The sequence below is a fragment of the Ranitomeya imitator genome, chromosome 1, assembly GCF_032444005.1.
Source record: "Ranitomeya imitator isolate aRanImi1 chromosome 1, aRanImi1.pri, whole genome shotgun sequence".
NCBI lineage: Eukaryota > Metazoa > Chordata > Amphibia > Anura > Dendrobatidae > Ranitomeya > Ranitomeya imitator.
In genome coordinates, this window is record NC_091282.1 from 1,537,786 (window position 1) to 1,556,570 (window position 18,785).

The window sequence follows — 18,785 nt, forward strand, 5'->3', positions numbered from 1 at the left end:
ACTTCTTTATAAAATATTTTTGATAAAGCACTGCCTAGTTATTTTTAATGGGATATACTATTATATATTAGTTCGTTCATCCTGCTCTAAACTTACCCTGTCTTCTGAAGGGAAATACGCTACTGTGTTGGGTTAGCTTCGGACCCGTTTAATCGAAGCTGGTGGCAGCATACATTCTGTACTGGGTAGTTGAGTGGCGTTGTAGCGGCTGCGGCATTGATAATTATTGTTCCTGCCTGAGTGGGAGTAGTTTACCACGTCGCTGCAGCGTGCCCAATAGCCAGTACATAGCAGGCAGCCTTTCTGGCGACTAATTACCCAGGGTGCAGTACCTAATCTGACCTGAGAGTAAGGGGGGCGCCAGAGAGCTGCAAGTGTTAAGTGGAACTGTAAGCGGGATATACATAAATCCCTGCAGTTTGTGGTATATTGAAAGCAGTGGGATACCTAGAATAAGCCCCTGCTGTAAACTAAGAGGTCAATAGCCTTGTGTGTGGTTTTTTCATCACATCGTGGAGGGATAACTAAGATAAGCCCCCCGGCACATGTGATAGCCGTCTGTTGGCCTAAAGTCCCCTCAATCCGTGACGTAGGGGTGACGGTCACGGTGTGAATCCTGACCAATTGGTGACAGCGGTCAGGGGAATCCTGACATATATACTCTCTTTTTACCTACCTATCGCGGAGGTTGGCGCCCTAAGGAGAATCGGGTGTAAGTGGCGCCCCCACTCAACGTAGGCTGTCCCTACATGGCTTTCCCTATTAAATCCTCAAACCTACAAAGGACAGCTAGAAAAAAAGCCTTATATACAAAAGCTGGAGTTGTATAAATGATCAAAATGGATAGGGATGGTCTTAGTTAATCAACAAAATGTATGTCCCTGTTTGGGTAATCCTGCCTGTCGTGGGGGTTGGCGCCCTGAAATCCTGCACCCATGGCACCCCCACTCAACGGAGGCTATCCCTGAAAAACACACGAAATTTCAGCTCACCCTTCTTGAATAATCTCCATGGGTTTTAATCAATCCGAGCACGGAAAGGGCTTCTGCCAAAGCTCTCTGGGAACGGTGAAAGTAGGAAAAGAATCCAGCTCAGGAAAATGTATAAAATCGAAAATTCTTTATTCCAAATAATTTTTAAAATGAGAAGAAACACTGCATGTCAAAGATCAACAATATCCAAAAAATGGAAGGACAACCATGGTACAGCTGAACGCGTTTCGAACACTAAGTGTTCTTAGTCCACAGCAAGTGATCCAAGTGAGCGCTTCGTATATAAAAGCATCCATCGCAGGTGAAATGAATACAAGATATAATTAGAGAAACCGCACCTACTGCAATACAGAAAATTGTATATATGATACAAAAAATACAAATAAATGACAATCACAAAAGCAGATATGGATGTAATGTGATATAACTAAAAATTATATATAATACAAAAAAAAAAGCAAAGAAAAAAATATAATTAAAGGGAACCTGTCACCCCCGTTTTTTGAGATTGAGCTATAAATACTGTTAAATAGGGCCTGCACTGTGTGTTACTATAGTGTATGTAGTGTACCCTGATTCCCCATGTATGCTGAGAAATACATTACCAAAGTCGCCGTTTTCGCCTGTCAATCAGGCTGGTCTGGTCAGGTGGGCGTGTTCACAGCGCTCTTTTCTTCCCCAGCTTTCCGTTGGTGGCGTAGTGGTGTGCGCATGTCCAGAGTTCCGACTTCCCTGCGCCCACGTGAAGACACAGCGCGCGATCTACGCTGTAATCCCTTGCATCGGTGGGGGCGGCCATCTTCCTGGGGCCGCGCGTGCGCAGATGGAGTGCTCTGCTGCACGGGGCTTCAGGAAAATGGCCGCGGGATGCCGCGCGTGCGCATTAGAGATCGCGGCGGCCATTTTCCCAAAGCCGAGTTTGCATCTCGGCTTTGGGAAAATGGCCGCCGCGATCTCTAATGCGCACGCGCGGCATCCCGCGGCCATTTTCCTGAAGCCCCGTGCAGCAGAGCACTCCATCTGCGCACGCGCGGCCCCAGGAAGATGGCCGCCCCCACCGATGCAAGGGATTACAGCGCAGATCGCGCGCTGTGTCTTCACGTGGGCGCAGGGAAGTCGGAACTCTGGACATGCGCACACCACTACGCCACCAACGGAAAGCTGGGGAAGAAAAGAGCGCTGTGAACACGCCCACCTGACCAGACCAGCCTGATTGACAGGCGAAAACGGCGACTTTGGTAATGTATTTCTCAGCATACATGGGGAATCAGGGTACACTACATACACTATAGTAACACACAGTGCAGGCCCTATTTAACAGTATTTATAGCTCAATCTCAAAAAACGGGGTGACAGGTTCCCTTTAAGCGACATACAATCACAAAAGCGAAAATAAACATGATATATTATGACTATAAATATGACTATATAAACACATAAATATAACTGTAACTTAGATGAAAAATAAATATATCAACATAATTTCTCTTTTAAGGTTTAAACCCATAGGAGTACGTGTGTCAAGTAAATAAATCCAGAATGATTCTTTGTCTCGCAGTTTTTTTCCCTATCTCCTCCTCGTATATCCCTATGGACTTGTTCAATGGCATATACTCTTAAATGTGTAGTTTGTCTATTATGTACATTGATAAAATGATGTGAAACATTAGAAATATGACGTAACGTAGGCTGAACAATGTCAATAAGATGCTCCCGAAATCTTTTAATGTTCTAATAGTGGAACCAACATACAACAAACTGCAGTGTATGCATTCAATGATATAGACCACATGATCATGAGTTGCAATTCATAAAATTCTTTATGGAAAAAATCCTTGAGTCATTAGTGTCATGTGGAAGCGATGCACAACAGTGAAGTTCATCGCGCTCCACGTGACGACATGGGACCCAGTCAATGTAAGACCAGGCCGAATTGAAGATAGAACATAGCAGAGCCAACTCTGTTAAGTACATGGAGGGCAGAGGAGAGGCAAGGTTTTTTTTTCTATCCCTGTTCTGGCTGTTTAAGTTTACATCAATTTTTTTTTTTTATGAATTAATTTAATTAATAGAAGGTGCAGGTGCAAGTCATGTTAACATCATGATGATCGATTTTCACAAAGATCTGAATGAATCCAGGTGGCTTATATTGGCTTATAATGGGGTTTATCAGATACCCATGGCGGTTCCTGCATTTTTTTCTGAATAGAAGTGCTGCACAACAAAAATGGGTAAATTTAAATAAAATAAAAAATATTACCAGTTTGTGTATCAGTCAGTGTAGCTAGGCCAGCACTCTCCCCTGTGACATACTGGTAGTGTATACCACTCATGTGCCTTTCTACATTGTTTTGTGAGCACATGACTGTAGCAAAGTGTTTATAGGGCAGTTTAATGTGTCCTCATAAAAGAAATATACTTTGCCACACGTCGCAGATCTGCTGCCTCTCTTCACAGCAACTTTTGGTAACTATCAACTCATAATCATAGGTTTACATTATTTCAGTGTCCAATAATCAGTTGATACCAATCAGATTTGCTCCCCTTCCCCTGACTTGAGCTAATCTACCAAAATCAGATCTTGGGAGATTTACTATACTCCGGTTTGGAGCCAATGTTTTGTTCTGTTGGGGCCCATGTTAGCAGTGTGGATGTGACTGATGTGAAGGAGGCGGCAGGGCTATCCGCGCTGATTACCGTCATCTTGCGAGTCATCCTCCAGCCTGTCCTTGCCGGCACTCTCTATCCCGGAGGTGTGCGAGCTGCCGTGGAGTGCCGGGAGAGACTCTTGTGTTTCACGCTCCCTGCGCTGCTTCCACTCGCTCTCGACCTCTTCTCCAGCTGATCCATGTCCTGATCCAATGCATCGCTGATGTACGACTCCCTGTATTGCTTCTTCTCTGTAAAATCAATAACAATTCTCATTTTCTACCATGTTGACAGAGATTATCTTCAAGTAGGGTTGTTGTAGCACCTGCTGAACGTCTCCACTAGCTCTGTGGCCGCCATAAGAGACAGTGTCCTACCATCGCTCATGGCTAATGGGCAGTGGATGGAGGCACTAAGCTAACAAGTTTACCAGGTCTTATGTCTGGTGGGACTGTACTCGTCAACTCTTCAACAATGACAAGGAGACTTCTGGAAAAAAAGACGGGGATCTTCCCCCTACAAGTTGTGAAATAGCGGTGCACACCACCTCTTCCCCGTCCCTGCGCCCCTCTGCGCCCAGGCTCTGCAGATCAGAACAGGAGCAGATTAGGGTCCAGTCTAAGGTCATTGGGGGTCTATAAACATGCGAGGGCTCTCTTCTGGGGTAACTTTTTTAAGCGGTCTATTTTTTGTTTTACAAAGTTTGGCTTTGGGTTCTGCATTTTGGAGGCTCAGATCGTGTAGTAACATAGTAAGGCTGACAAAAAGACATTTGTCCATCCAGTTCAGCCTATATTCCTGTTAATTGATTCCCTATTTAATGGATCTGAAAGAATCATTTATGTACACATCTGGACGGGCTTAAGGGGTCTGGTCTTGGGTCTATAAGTGTTTAGGGGGTCATAACTATTTGCTTAGAGGGTCTGCTCTCTGGCCTGTATTTGTATAGGGGTCTGGTCTGAAGACTGCATGCGTTTAGGTGGTCTCTTCTGGGATCTACAGTAATGGCTGAAAGAATTGGCATCCTTGAAATAGTTTCAGAAAAAGAAGCATTTCTCCCAGAAACTTCTTGTGTTGTTATACACAGGTTTATTTCCTTTGTGTGTATTAGTATAGAACAAAAAATAATGAAAAAAAGGCAAATTGGGCATAATTTCATGCAAAACCCCACAAATGGGCCAGAATAACTTTTTGGCCCCCAGCAGTGTAACGACCGTGGTCGCTGTGACCGGGAAACTTCAAGTGGATGTGCATACAACGATACACAGAGACATTAGCTCCACGACCCACAATACACAGCCGGCCAATCAGAGGCCAGCAGCTGATGGCGGCGTGCACGTGACAGGGCGTATGGCAGTGAAGTCACACGCTCCATCACATGCCAAGGTCGGAAGCAGCTTCACAAGAGGATACACGCTGAAGGGAAGGGGAGTATTTAACAAAACAATCACTGGCCATAATACTACATGGATGACTATGGGCTGTGCATTACACTTTATGGATGACTATGGGCTGTGCATCATACTTTATGGATGACTATGGGCTGTGCATTACACTTTATGGATGACTATGGGCTGTGCATTACACTTTATGGATGACTATGGGCTGTGCATTACACTTTATGGAGGACTATGGGCTGTGCATTACACTTTATGGATGACTATGGGCTGTGCATCATACTTTATGGATGACTATGGGCTGTGCATTATTCTTTATGGATGACTATGGGCTGTGCATTACATAGTAGCATAGTTAGTAAGGCCGAAAAAAGACATTTGTCCATCCAGTTCAGCCTATATTCCATCATAATAAATCCCCAGATCTACGTCCTTCTACAGAACCTAATAATTGTATGATACAATATTGTTCTGCTCCAGGAAGACATCCAGGCCTCTCTTGAACCCCTCGACTGAGTTCGCCATCACCACCTCCTCAGGCAAGCAATTCCAGATTCTCACTGCCCTAACAGTAAAGAATCCTCTTCTATGTTGGTGGAAAAAACCTTCTCTCCTCCAGACGCAAAGAATGCCCCCTTGTGCCCGTCACCTTCCTTGGTATAAACAGATCCTCAGCGAGATATTTGTATTGTCCCCTTATATACTTATACATGGTTATTAGATCGCCCCTCAGTCGTCTTTTTTCTAGACTAAATAATCCTAATTTCGCTAATCTATCTGGGTATTGTAGTTCTCCCATCCCCTTTATTAATTTTGTTGCCCTCCTTTGTACTCTCTCTAGTTCCATTATATCCTTCCTGAGCACCGGTGCCCAAAACTGGACACAGTACTCCATGTGCGGTCTAACTAGGGATTTGTACAGAGGCAGTATAATGCTCTCATCATGTGTATCCAGACCTCTTTTAATGGTATAGTCTCTGCGGTACCCCACTGGTCACAGCGACCCAGTTAGAGACTATACCATTTATAACCACCCTCTGCTTTCTATCACTAAGCCAGTTACTAACCCATTTACACACATTTTCCCCCAGACCAAGCATTCTCATTTTGTGTGCCAACCTCTTGTGCGGCACGGTATCAAACGCTTTGGAAAAATCGAGATATACCACGTCCAATGACTCACCGTGGTCCAGCCTATAGCTTACCTCTTCATAAAAACTGATTAGATTGGTTTGACAGGAGCGATTTCTCATAAACCCATGCTGATATGGAGTTAAACAGTTATTCTCATTGAGATAATCCAGAATAACATCCCTCAGAAACCCTTCAAATATTTTACCAACAATAGAGGTTAGACTTACTGGCCTATAATTTCCAGGTTCACTTTTAGAGCCCTTTTTCAGTTTTTATTCTTTTACTATTGATATAGTTGAAGAACAGTTTGGGATTAGTTTTACTCTCCTTAGCAATGTGCTTCTCTGTTTCCTTTTTGGCAGCTTTAATTAGTTTTTTAGATAAAGTATTTTTCTCCCTATAGTTTTTTAGAGCTTCAATGGTGCCATCCTGCTTTAGTAGTGCAAATGCTTTCTTTTTACTGTTAATTGCCTGTCTTACTTCTTTGTTTAGCCACATTGGGTTTTTCCTATTTCTAGTCCTTTTATTCCCACAAGGTATAAACCGCTTACACTGCCTATTTAGGATGTTCTTAAACATTTCCCATTTATTATCTGTATTCTCATTTCTGAGGATATTGTCCCAGTCTACCAGATTAAGGGCATCTCTAAGCTGTTCAAACTTTGCCTTCCTAAAGTTCAATGTTTTTGTGACTCCCTGACAAGTCCCCCTAGTGAAAGACAGGTGAAACTGCACAATATTGTGGTCGCTATTTCCTAAATGCCCAACCACCTGCAGATTTGTTATTCTGTCAGGTCTATTAGATAGTATTAGGTCTAAAAGTGCTGCTCCTCTGGTTGGATTCTGCACCAATTGTGAAAGATAATTTTTCTTGGTTATTAGCAGAAACCTGTTGCCTTTATGGGTTTCACAGGTTTCTGTTTCCCAGTTAATATCCGGGTAGTTAAAGTCCCCCATAACTGGATACCCATGCTCTCATCATGTGTATCCAGACCTCTTTTAATGCACTCCATGATCCTGTTTGCCTTGGCAGCTGCTGCCTGGCACTGGCTGCTCCAGGTAAGTTTATCATTAACTAGGATCCCCAAGTCCTTCTCCCTGTCAGATTTACCCAGTGGTTTCCCATTCAGTGTGTAATGGTGATATTGATTCCCTCTTCCCATGTGTATAACCTTACATTTATCATTGTTAAACCTCATCTGCCACCTTTCAGCCCAAGTTTCCAACTTATCCAGATCCATCTGTAGCAGAATACTATCTTCTCTTGTATTAACTGCTTTACATAGTTTTGTATCATCTGCAAATATCGATATTTTACTGTGTAAACCTTCTACCAGATCATTAATGAATATGTTGAAGAGAACAGGTCCCAATACCGACCCCTGCGGTACCGCACTGGTCACAGCGACCCAGTTAGAGACTATACCATTTATAACCACCCTCTGCTTTCTATCACTAAGCCAGTTACTAACCCATTTACACACATTTTCCCCCAGACCAAGCATTCTCATTTTGTGTGCCAACCTCTTGTGCGGCACGGTATCAAACGCTTTGGAAAAATCGAGATATACCACGTCCAATGACTCACCGTGGTCCAGTCTATAGCTTACCTCTTCATAAAAACTGATTAGATTGGTTTGACAGGAGCGATTTCTCATAAACCCATGCTGATATGGAGTTAAACAGTTATTCTCATTGAGATAATCCAGAATAACATCCCTCAGAAACCCTTCAAATATTTTACCAACAATAGAGGTTAGACTTACTGGCCTATAATTTCCAGGTTCACTTTTAGAGCTCTTTTTGAATATTGGCACCACATTTGCTATGCGCCAGTCCTGCGGAACAGACCCTGTCGCTATAGAGTCCCTAAAAATAAGAAATAATGGTTTATCTATTACATTACTTAGTTCTCTTAGTACTCGTGGGTGTATGCCATCCGGACCCGGAGATTTATCTATTTTAATCTTATTTAGCCGGTTTCGCACCTCTTCTTGGGTTAGATTGGTGACCCTTAATATAGGGTTTTCATTGTTTCTTGGGATTTCACCTAGCATTTCATTTTCCACTGTGAATACCGTGGAGAAGAAGGTGTTTAATATGTTAGCTTTTTCCTCGTCATCTACAACCATTCTTTCCTCACTATTTTTTAAGGGGCCTACATTTTCAGTTTTTATTCTTTTACTATTGATATAGTTGAAGAACAGTTTGGGATTAGTTTTACTCTCCTTAGCAATGTGCTTCTCTGTTTCCTTTTTGGCAGCTTTAATTAGTTTTTTAGATAAAGTATTTTTCTCCCTATAGTTTTTTAGAGCTTCAATGGTGCCATCCTGCTTTAGTAGTGCAAATGCTTTCTTTTTACTGTTAATTGCCTGTCTTACTTCTTTGTTTAGCCACATTGGGTTTTTCCTATTTCTAGTCCTTTTATTCCCACAAGGTATAAACCGCTTACACTGCCTATTTAGGATGTTCTTAAACATTTCCCATTTATTATCTGTATTATTAGTTCTGAGGATATTGTCCCAGTCTACCAGATTAAGGGCATCTCTAAGCCGGTCAAACTTTGCCTTCCTAAAGTTCAGTGTTTTTGTGACTCCCTGACAAGTCCCCCTAGTGAAAGACAGGTGAAACTGTACAATATTGTGGTCGCTATTTCCTAAATGCCCGACCACCTGCAGATTTGTTATTCTGTCAGGTCTATTAGATAGTATTAGGTCTAAAAGTGCTGCTTCTCTGGTTAGATTCTGCACCAATTGTGAAAGATAATTTTTCTTGGTTATTAGCAGAAACCTGTTGCCTTTATGGGTTTCACAGGTTTCTGTTTCCCAGTTAATATCCGGGTAGTTAAAGTCCCCCATAACCAGGACCTCATTATGGGTTGCAGCTTCATCTATCTGCTTTAGAAGTAGACTTTCCATGCTTTCTGTTATATTTGGGGGTTTGTAACAGACCCCAATGAGAATTTTGTTACCATTTTTCCCTCCATGAATTTCGACCCATATGGACTCGACATCCTCATTCCCTTCGCTAATATCCTCCCTTAAAGTGGACTTTAGACAAGACTTTACATAGAGACAAACCCCTCCTCCTCTCCGATTTTTACGATCCTTTCTAAACAGACTGTAACCCTGTAAGTTAACTGCCCAGTCATAGCTTTCATCTAACTATGTCTCGGTTATTCCCACTATGTCAAAGTTACCTGTAGATATTTCTGCTTCTAGTTCTTCCATCTTGTTTGTCAGGCTTCTGCCGTTTGCGAGCATGCAGTTTAGAGGATTTTGTTTTGTTCCAATCTCCTCACTGTGGATTGTTTTAGAAATGTTCTTACCTCCCTTCTGAGTATGTTTTCCTGGGTCTTCTTTGTTCAAGTCTAATGTTTTTCTTCCCGTCCCCTCTTCTAGTTTAACACCCTCCTGATGAGTGTAGCGAGTCTTCTGGCGAATGTGTATTTCCCAGGTTTGTTTATGGATGACTATGGGCTGTGCATTATACTTTATGGATGACTATGGGCTGTGCATTATTCTTTATGGATGACTATGGGCTGTGCATTACACTTTATGGATGACTATGAGCTGTGCATTATACTTTATGGATGACTATGAGCTGTGCATTATACTTTATGGATGACTATGAGCTGTGCATTACACTTTATGGATGACTATGAGCTGTGCATTATACTTTATGGATGACTATGGGTTGTGTGTTACACTTTATGGATGACTATGAGCTGTGCATTATACTTTATGGATGACTATGAGCTGTGCATTACACTTTATGGATGACTATGAGCTGTGCATTATACTTTATGGATGACTATGAGCTGTGCATTATACTTTATGGATGACTATGGGTTGTGTGTTATACTTTATGGATGACTATGGGCTGTGCATTATACTTTATGGATGACTATGGGCTGTGCATTATTCTTTATGGATGACTATGGGCTGTGCATTACACTTTATGGATGACTATGGGCTGTGCATTATACTTTATGGATGACTATGAGCTGTGCATTATACTTTATGGATGACTATGAGCTGTGCATTATACTTTATGGATGACTATGGGTTGTGTGTTATACTTTATGGATGACTATGGGCTGTTCATTATACTTTATGGATGACTATGGGCTGTGTATTATACTTATGAATGATTATGGGCTGTACATTATACTTTATGGATGACTATGGGCTGTGCATTATACTTTATGGATGACTATGGGCTGTGTATTATACTTATGAATGATTATGGGCTGTGCATTATACTTCTTCTATGCAGCCCCATGTTTTCCATTAACGCCCCTGCTGAGTATAATGGTTTGGTTTCTTCCATACATTAATAAACAGTGGCAGAACGGGGATATATACCAAGATGGACGATAAACAGTGAAGGAAATTAGTATTTGATCCCTTGCTGATTTTGTAAGTTGAACAGTCTATAATTTTAAGGGTAGGTTAATTTTAACATTGAGAGATAGAATATGAAAAATAAAATCCAGAGAATCACATTGTATAAATTATATAAATGTGTTTGCATTTTGCAGTGAGAAATAAGTATTTGATCCCCTACCAACCATTAAGAGTTCCGGCTCCTACAGACCAGTTAGACTCCTTATCAACTCGTTACCTGCATTAAAGGATCAGACTGTGTTTGCCGATCGCGTCGCTGAAAAGGGAGCTGTGTAACGTGTTACAGAACCACTCAGCACCCAGAATATGTTGTGCAGTTATATGTATGTATAATAGGTTCCATGTGAGATGCATCAGCCCACAGGCTGCGCCCCTGGGCAGAGGGGACACGATATCCCCCTTCTGTCCTCCCCCACCTTTGTAATTCCCACAGTAAATATCGGTAGGCTCCGGCCACCTGCGGCTATTGTAATGTATGTCTGGCCTGCAGTTTTTCTATTGGCCTGCCCTTTGTATCTGTGTGATATATTCTGTGTCCTGTGAGTAAAGTGTTGTCAGACTGGAAATACGTGGAGAAGCAGTGATCTTTTATATGCGCCCATGTAGCCAAGCAATTCCAGCCAGCGTCCTTCATTCAGACTCTAGCCAAAGCAGAGTGGACCTCCAAAACACGGGGTGGTACTAGAGCAGTACCCCAGCTTGGTAGACCCCGTTACAATATGTGTTAGAAGGGGTGTAGTGCTTGTGTTCTGGGGTCTGCATATGTGTGGGGCTCACCCTCGCTCTCCTCCAGGCTCTGCACTTGGCTCCGCACCGCCTGCAGGTTGATGTACAGCCGGTGACTATTGCTGAGCAGCTGCAGCAGGTGCCGGGAGCGCGCCGGGCAGCCCGTGTAGTACAGGAACGTCCTGGCCGAGGGAAGACCGTCCGGCACAATCTCAAACTTCTGTCCCTGAGAAGTATCAGACACGTCACATAGTTACAATGTATCACCGTAACCACGGAAACCATTGTTCTCACTCCCCCCCAATATGCTACTGTGGTCCCCACTGTACGTCACCGGTGAGGGTGCGGATTACTCACCACAAACACGAGCTTTCCTACATTAGTCCAGGGGAAATCGTAGAGAAGCTGCTTCTCATCGCCCCAACGCTAGAAAACGAGAGAAACGCCACATTAATAGGAATCTACACAGCAGTCATATATCCTGAAATACTCTGCGCTGCAGACACCATACACTATATACCATCACTGTGTGTCTTCATACATCCCAGTCACACAACTGCACAACTCTCCCAGAAATTCACCACACGCCTCCCCTGAAATCCTCTGTGCTGCTGGAGACCCCCTTATGTCCTGTGTATGACCCCCCCCCCCTCTATATCCTCCATCCTTGGCACATACGGCCCCCTCCTCACTATCGTATTGATGGGGGACAGGTCTGTGTCTCCTGAAATCCTCTGTGCTGCTGGAGACCCCCTTATGTCCTGTGTATGACCCCCCTCCTCTATATCCTCCATCCTTGGCACATACGGCCCCCTCCTCACTATCGTATTGATGGGGGACAGGTCTGTGTCTCCTGAAATCCTCTGTGCTGCTGGAGACCCCCTTATGTCCGGTGTATGACCCCCCCCCTCCTCTATATCCTCCATCCTTGGCACATACGGCCCCCTCCTCACCATCGAATTGATGGAGGACGGGTCTGTGCCTCTCCTGAAATCCTCTGTGCTGCTGGAGACCCCCTTATGTCCTGTGTATGACCCCCCTCCTCTATATCCTCCATCCTTGGCACATACGGCCCCCTCCTCACTATCGTATTGATGGAGGACGGGTCTGTGTCTCCTGAAATCCTCTGTGCTGCTGGAGACCCCCTTATGTCCTGTGTATGACCCCCTCCTCTATATCCTCCATCCTTGGCACATACGGCCCCCTCCTCACTATCGTATTGATGGAGGACGGGTCTGTGCCTCTCCTGAAATCCTCTGTGCTGCTGGAGACCCCCTTATGTCCTGTGTATGACCCCCCTCTATATCCTCCATCCTTGGCACATACGGCCCCCTCCTCACTATCGTATTGATGGAGGACAGGTCTGTGTCTCTCCTGAAATCCTCTGTGCTGCTGGAGACCCCCTTATGTCCTGTGTATGACCCCCCTCCTCTATATCCTCCATCCTTGGCACATACGGCCCCCTCCTCACTATCGTATTGATGGAGGACAGGTCTGTGTCTCCTGAAATCCTCTGTGCTGCTGGAGACCCCCTTATGTCCTGTGTATGACCCCCCTCTATATCCTCCATCCTTGGCACATACGGCCCCCTCCTCACTATCGTATTGATGGAGGACAGGTCTGTGTCTCTCCTGAAATCCTCTGTGCTGCTGGAGACCCCCTTATGTCCTGTGTATGACCCCCCTCCTCTATATCCTCCATCCTTGGCACATACGGCCCCCTCCTCACTATCGTATTGATGGGGGACAGGTCTGTGCCTCTCCTGAAATCCTCTGTGCTGCTGGAGACCCCCTTATGTCCGGTGTATGACCCCCCTCCTCTATATCCTCCATCCTTGGCACATACGGCCCCCTCCTCACTATCGTATTGATGGAGGACAGGTCTGTGTCTCCCCTGAAATCCTCTGTGCTGCTGGAGACCCCCTTATGTCCTGTGTATGACCCCCCTCTATATCCTCCATCCTTGGCACATACGGCCCCCTCCTCACTATCGTATTGATGGAGGACAGGTCTGTGCCTCTCCTGAAATCCTCTGTGCTGCTGGAGACCCCCTTATGTCCTGTGTATGACCCCCCCTCTATATCCTCCATCCTTGGCACATACGGCCCCCTCCTCACTATCGTATTAATGGAGGACGGGTCTGTGCCTCTCCTGAAATCCTCTGTGCTGCTGGAGACCCCCTTATGTCCGGTGTATGACCCCCCCCCTCCTCTATATCCTCCATCCTTGGCACATACGGCCCCCTCCTCACCATCGAATTGATGGAGGACGGGTCTGTGCCTCTCCTGAAATCCTCTGTGCTGCTGGAGACCCCCTTATGTCCTGTGTATGACCCCCCTCCTCTATATCCTCCATCCTTGGCACATACGGCCCCCTCCTCACTATCGTATTGATGGAGGACGGGTCTGTGTCTCCTGAAATCCTCTGTGCTGCTGGAGACCCCCTTATGTCCTGTGTATGACCCCCCCCCCTCTATATCCTCCATCCTTGGCACATACGGCCCCCTCCTCACTATCGTATTGATGGAGGACGGGTCTGTGTCTCCTGAAATCCTCTGTGCTGCTGGAGACCCCCTTATGTCCTGTGTATGACCCCCCCCTCTATATCCTCCATCCTTGGCACATACGGCCCCCTCCTCACTATCGTATTGATGGAGGACGGGTCTGTGTCTCCTGAAATCCTCTGTGCTGCTGGAGACCCCCTTATGTCCGGTGTATGACCCCCTCCTCTATATCCTCCATCCTTGGCACATACGGCCCCCTCCTCACTATCGTATTGATGGAGGACGGGTCTGTGTCTCCTGAAATCCTCTGTGCTGCTGGAGACCCCCTTATGTCCGGTGTATGACCCCCTCCTCTATATCCTCCATCCTTGGCACATACGGCCCCCTCCTCACTATCGTATTGATGGAGGACGGGTCTGTGTCTCTCCTGAAATCCTCTGTGCTGCTGGAGACCCCCTTATGTCCTGTGTATGACCCCCTCCTCTATATCCTCCATCCTTGGCACATACGGCCCCCTCCTCACTATCGTATTGATGGAGGACGGGTCTGTGTCTCCTGAAATCCTCTGTGCTGCTGGAGACCCCCTTATGTCCTGTGTATGACCCCCCCCTCTATATCCTCCATCCTTGGCACATACGGCCCCCTCCTCACTATCGTATTGATGGAGGACGGGTCTGTGCCTCTCCTGAAATCCTCTGTGCTGCTGGAGACCCCCTTATGTCCTGTGTATGACCCCCCCCCTCTATATCCTCCATCCTTGGCACATACGGCCCCCTCCTCACTATCGTATTGATGGAGGACAGGTCTGTGTCTCCTGAAATCCTCTGTGCTGCTGGAGACCCCCTTATGTCCTGTGTATGACCCCCTCCTCTATATCCTCCATCCTTGGCACATACGGCCCCCTCCTCACTATCGTATTGATGGAGGACAGGTCTGTGCCTCTCCTGAAATCCTCTGTGCTGCTGGAGACCCCCTTATGTCCTGTGTATGACCCCCCCCCTCTATATCCTCCATCCTTGGCACATACGGCCCCCTCCTCACTATCGTATTGATGGAGGACAGGTCTGTGTCTCCTGAAATCCTCTGTGCTGCTGGAGACCCCCTTATGTCCTGTGTATGACCCCCTCCTCTATATCCTCCATCCTTGGCACATACGGCCCCCTCCTCACTATCGTATTGATGGAGGACGGGTCTGTGTCTCCTGAAATCCTCTGTGCTGCTGGAGACCCCCTTATGTCCTGTGTATGACCCCCTCCTCTATATCCTCCATCCTTGGCACATACGGCCCCCTCCTCACTATCGTATTGATGGAGGACGGGTCTGTGTCTCCTGAAATCCTCTGTGCTGCTGGAGACCCCCTTATGTCCTGTGTATGACCCCCCCCTCTATATCCTCCATCCTTGGCACATACGGCCCCCTCCTCACTATCGTATTGATGGAGGACGGGTCTGTGCCTCTCCTGAAATCCTCTGTGCTGCTGGAGACCCCCTTATGTCCTGTGTATGACCCCCTCCTCTATATCCTCCATCCTTGGCACATACGGCCCCCTCCTCACTATCGTATTGATGGAGGACAGGTCTGTGTCTCCTGAAATCCTCTGTGCTGCTGGAGACCCCCTTATGTCCTGTGTATGACCCCCCCCCTCTATATCCTCCATCCTTGGCACATACGGCCCCCTCCTCACTATCGTATTGATGGAGGACGGGTCTGTGTCTCCTGAAATCCTCTGTGCTGCTGGAGACCCCCTTATGTCCTGTGTATGACCCCCCCCCCCTCTATATCCTCCATCCTTGGCACATACGGCCCCCTCCTCACTATCGTATTGATGGAGGACAGGTCTGTGTCTCCTGAAATCCTCTGTGCTGCTGGAGACCCCCTTATGTCCTGTGTATGACCCCCCCCTCTATATCCTCCATCCTTGGCACATACGGCCCCCTCCTCACTATCGAATTGATGGAGGACAGGTCTGTGCCTCTCCTGAAATCCTCTGTGCTGCTGGAGACCCCCTTATGTCCTGTGTATGACCCCCCCCTCTATATCCTCCATCCTTGGCACATACGGCCCCCTCCTCACCATCGAATTGATGGGGGACAGGTCTGTGCCTCTCCTGAAATCCTCTGTGCTGCTGGAGACCCCCTTATGTCCTGTGTATGACCCCCCCCTCTATATCCTCCATCCTTGGCACATACGGCCCCCTCCTCACTATCGTATTGATGGAGGACGGGTCTGTGCCTCTCCTGAAATCCTCTGTGCTGCTGGAGACCCCCTTATGTCCTGTGTATGACCCCCCCCTCTATATCCTCCATCCTTGGCACATACGGCCCCCTCCTCACTATCGAATTGATGGGGGACAGGTCTGTGCCTCCTGAAATCCTCTGTGCTGCTGGAGACCCCCTTATGTCCTGTGTATGACCCCCCTCCTCTATATCCTCCATCCTTGGCACATACGGCCCCCTCCTCACTATCGTATTGATGGAGGACGGGTCTGTGCCTCCTGAAATCCTCTGTGCTGCTGGAGACCCCCTTATGTCCTGTGTATGACCCCCCCTCCCCTATATCCTCCATCCTTGGCACATACGGCCCCCTCCTCACTATCGTATTGATGGAGGACAGGTCTGTGTCTCCTGAAATCCTCTGTGCTGCTGGAGACCCCCTTATGTCCGGTGTATGACCCCCCTCCTCTATATCCTCCATCCTTGGCACATACGGCCCCCTCCTCACTATCGTATTGATGGAGGACAGGTCTGTGTCTCCCCTGAAATCCTCTGTGCTGCTGGAGACCCCCTTATGTCCTGTGTATGACCCCCCTCTATATCCTCCATCCTTGGCACATACGGCCCCCTCCTCACTATCGTATTGATGGAGGACAGGTCTGTGTCTCCTGAAATCCTCTGTGCTGCTGGAGACCCCCTTATGTCCGGTGTATGACCCCCCCCCCCCTCTATATCCTCCATCCTTGGCACATACGGCCCCCTCCTCACTATCGTATTGATGGAGGACAGGTCTGTGCCTCTCCTGAAATCCTCTGTGCTGCTGGAGACCCCCTTATGTCCTGTGTATGACCCCCCCTCTATATCCTCCATCCTTGGCACATACGGCCCCCTCCTCACTATCGTATTAATGGAGGACGGGTCTGTGCCTCTCCTGAAATCCTCTGTGCTGCTGGAGACCCCCTTATGTCCTGTGTATGACCCCCTCCTCTATATCCTCCATCCTTGGCACATACGGCCCCCTCCTCACTATCGTATTGATGGAGGACAGGTCTGTGCCTCTCCTGAAATCCTCTGTGCTGCTGGAGACCCCCTTATGTCCTGTGTATGACCCCCTCCTCTATATCCTCCATCCTTGGCACATACGGCCCCCTCCTCACCATCGTATTGATGGAGGACAGGTCTGTGTCTCTCCTGAAATCCTCTGTGCTGCTGGAGACCCCCTTATGTCCGGTGTATGACCCCCTCCTCTATATCCTCCATCCTTGGCACATACGGCCCCCTCCTCACTATCGTATTGATGGAGGACGGGTCTGTGCCTCCTGAAATCCTCTGTGCTGCTGGAGACCCCCTTATGTCCGGTGTATGACCCCCCCCTCTATATCCTCCATCCTTGGCACATACGGCCCCCTCCTCACTATCGTATTGATGGGGGACAGGTCTGTGCCTCTCCTGAAATCCTCTGTGCTGCTGGAGACCCCCTTATGTCCTGTGTATGACCCCCCCCCCTCTATATCCTCCATCCTTGGCACATACGGCCCCCTCCTCACTATCGTATTAATGGAGGACGGGTCTGTGCCTCTCCTGAAATCCTCTGTGCTGCTGGAGACCCCCTTATGTCCTGTGTATGACCCCCTCCTCTATATCCTCCATCCTTGGCACATACGGCCCCCTCCTCACTATCGTATTGATGGAGGACAGGTCTGTGCCTCTCCTGAAATCCTCTGTGCTGCTGGAGACCCCCTTATGTCCTGTGTATGACCCCCTCCTCTATATCCTCCATCCTTGGCACATACGGCCCCCTCCTCACCATCGTATTGATGGAGGACAGGTCTGTGTCTCTCCTGAAATCCTCTGTGCTGCTGGAGACCCCCTTATGTCCGGTGTATGACCCCCTCCTCTATATCCTCCATCCTTGGCACATACGGCCCCCTCCTCACTATCGTATTGATGGAGGACGGGTCTGTGCCTCCTGAAATCCTCTGTGCTGCTGGAGACCCCCTTATGTCCTGTGTATGACCCCCCTCTATATCCTCCATCCTTGGCACATACGGCCCCCTCCTCACTATCGTATTGATGGAGGACGGGTCTGTGTCTCCTGAAATCCTCTGTGCTGCTGGAGACCCCCTTATGTCCGGTGTATGACCTCCCCTCTATATCCTCCATCCTTGGCACATACGGCCCCCTCCTCACTATCGTATTGATGGAGGACAGGTCTGTGCCTCTCCTGAAATCCTCTGTGCTGCTGGAGACCCCCTTATGTCCTGTGTATGACCCCCCCTCTATATCCTCCATCCTTGGCACATACGGCCCCCTCCTCACTATCGTATTGATGGAGGACGGGTCTGTGCCTCCTGAAATCCTCTGTGCTGCTGGAGACCCCCTTATGTCCTGTGTATGACCCCCCCCTCTATATCCTCCATCCTTGGCACATACGGCCCCCTCCTCACTATCGTATTGATGGAGGACAGGTCTGTGTCTCCCCTGAAATCCTCTGTGCTGCTGGAGACCCCCTTATGTCCTGTGTATGACCCCCCCTCTATATCCTCCATCCTTGGCACATACGGCCCCCTCCTCACTATCGTATTGATGGAGGACAGGTCTGTGTCTCCTGAAATCCTCTGTGCTGCTGGAGACCCCCTTATGTCCTGTGTATGACCCCCCCCCCTCTATATCCTCCATCCTTGGCACATACGGCCCCCTCCTCACTATCGTATTGATGGAGGACGGGTCTGTGTCTCCTGAAATCCTCTGTGCTGCTGGAGA

The 18,785-nt window shown here is 47.4% G+C and overlaps 1 protein-coding gene across 3 annotated transcripts in view; it reads right to left on the minus strand.

Annotated features, from left to right (window-relative positions):
• Positions 1-1,104: 1,104 nt before the first annotated feature.
• The window catches only part of LOC138657686 (FERM domain-containing protein 6-like), a 227,430-nt gene continuing 209,749 nt past the window's right edge, over positions 1,105-18,785 (minus strand). For all 3 annotated transcript variants that reach the window (XM_069745388.1, XM_069745398.1, XM_069745395.1), the window contains 4 exons: positions 11,665-11,733; positions 11,359-11,533; positions 3,690-3,892; positions 1,105-1,333 (listed from right to left, as the gene is read on the minus strand). In XM_069745388.1, coding sequence (XP_069601489.1) covers positions 3,735-3,892; positions 11,359-11,533; positions 11,665-11,733 — 402 coding nt within the window. In that variant the 3' untranslated portion in view covers positions 1,105-1,333; positions 3,690-3,734. The remainder of the gene's footprint in view (positions 1,334-3,689; positions 3,893-11,358; positions 11,534-11,664; positions 11,734-18,785) is intronic.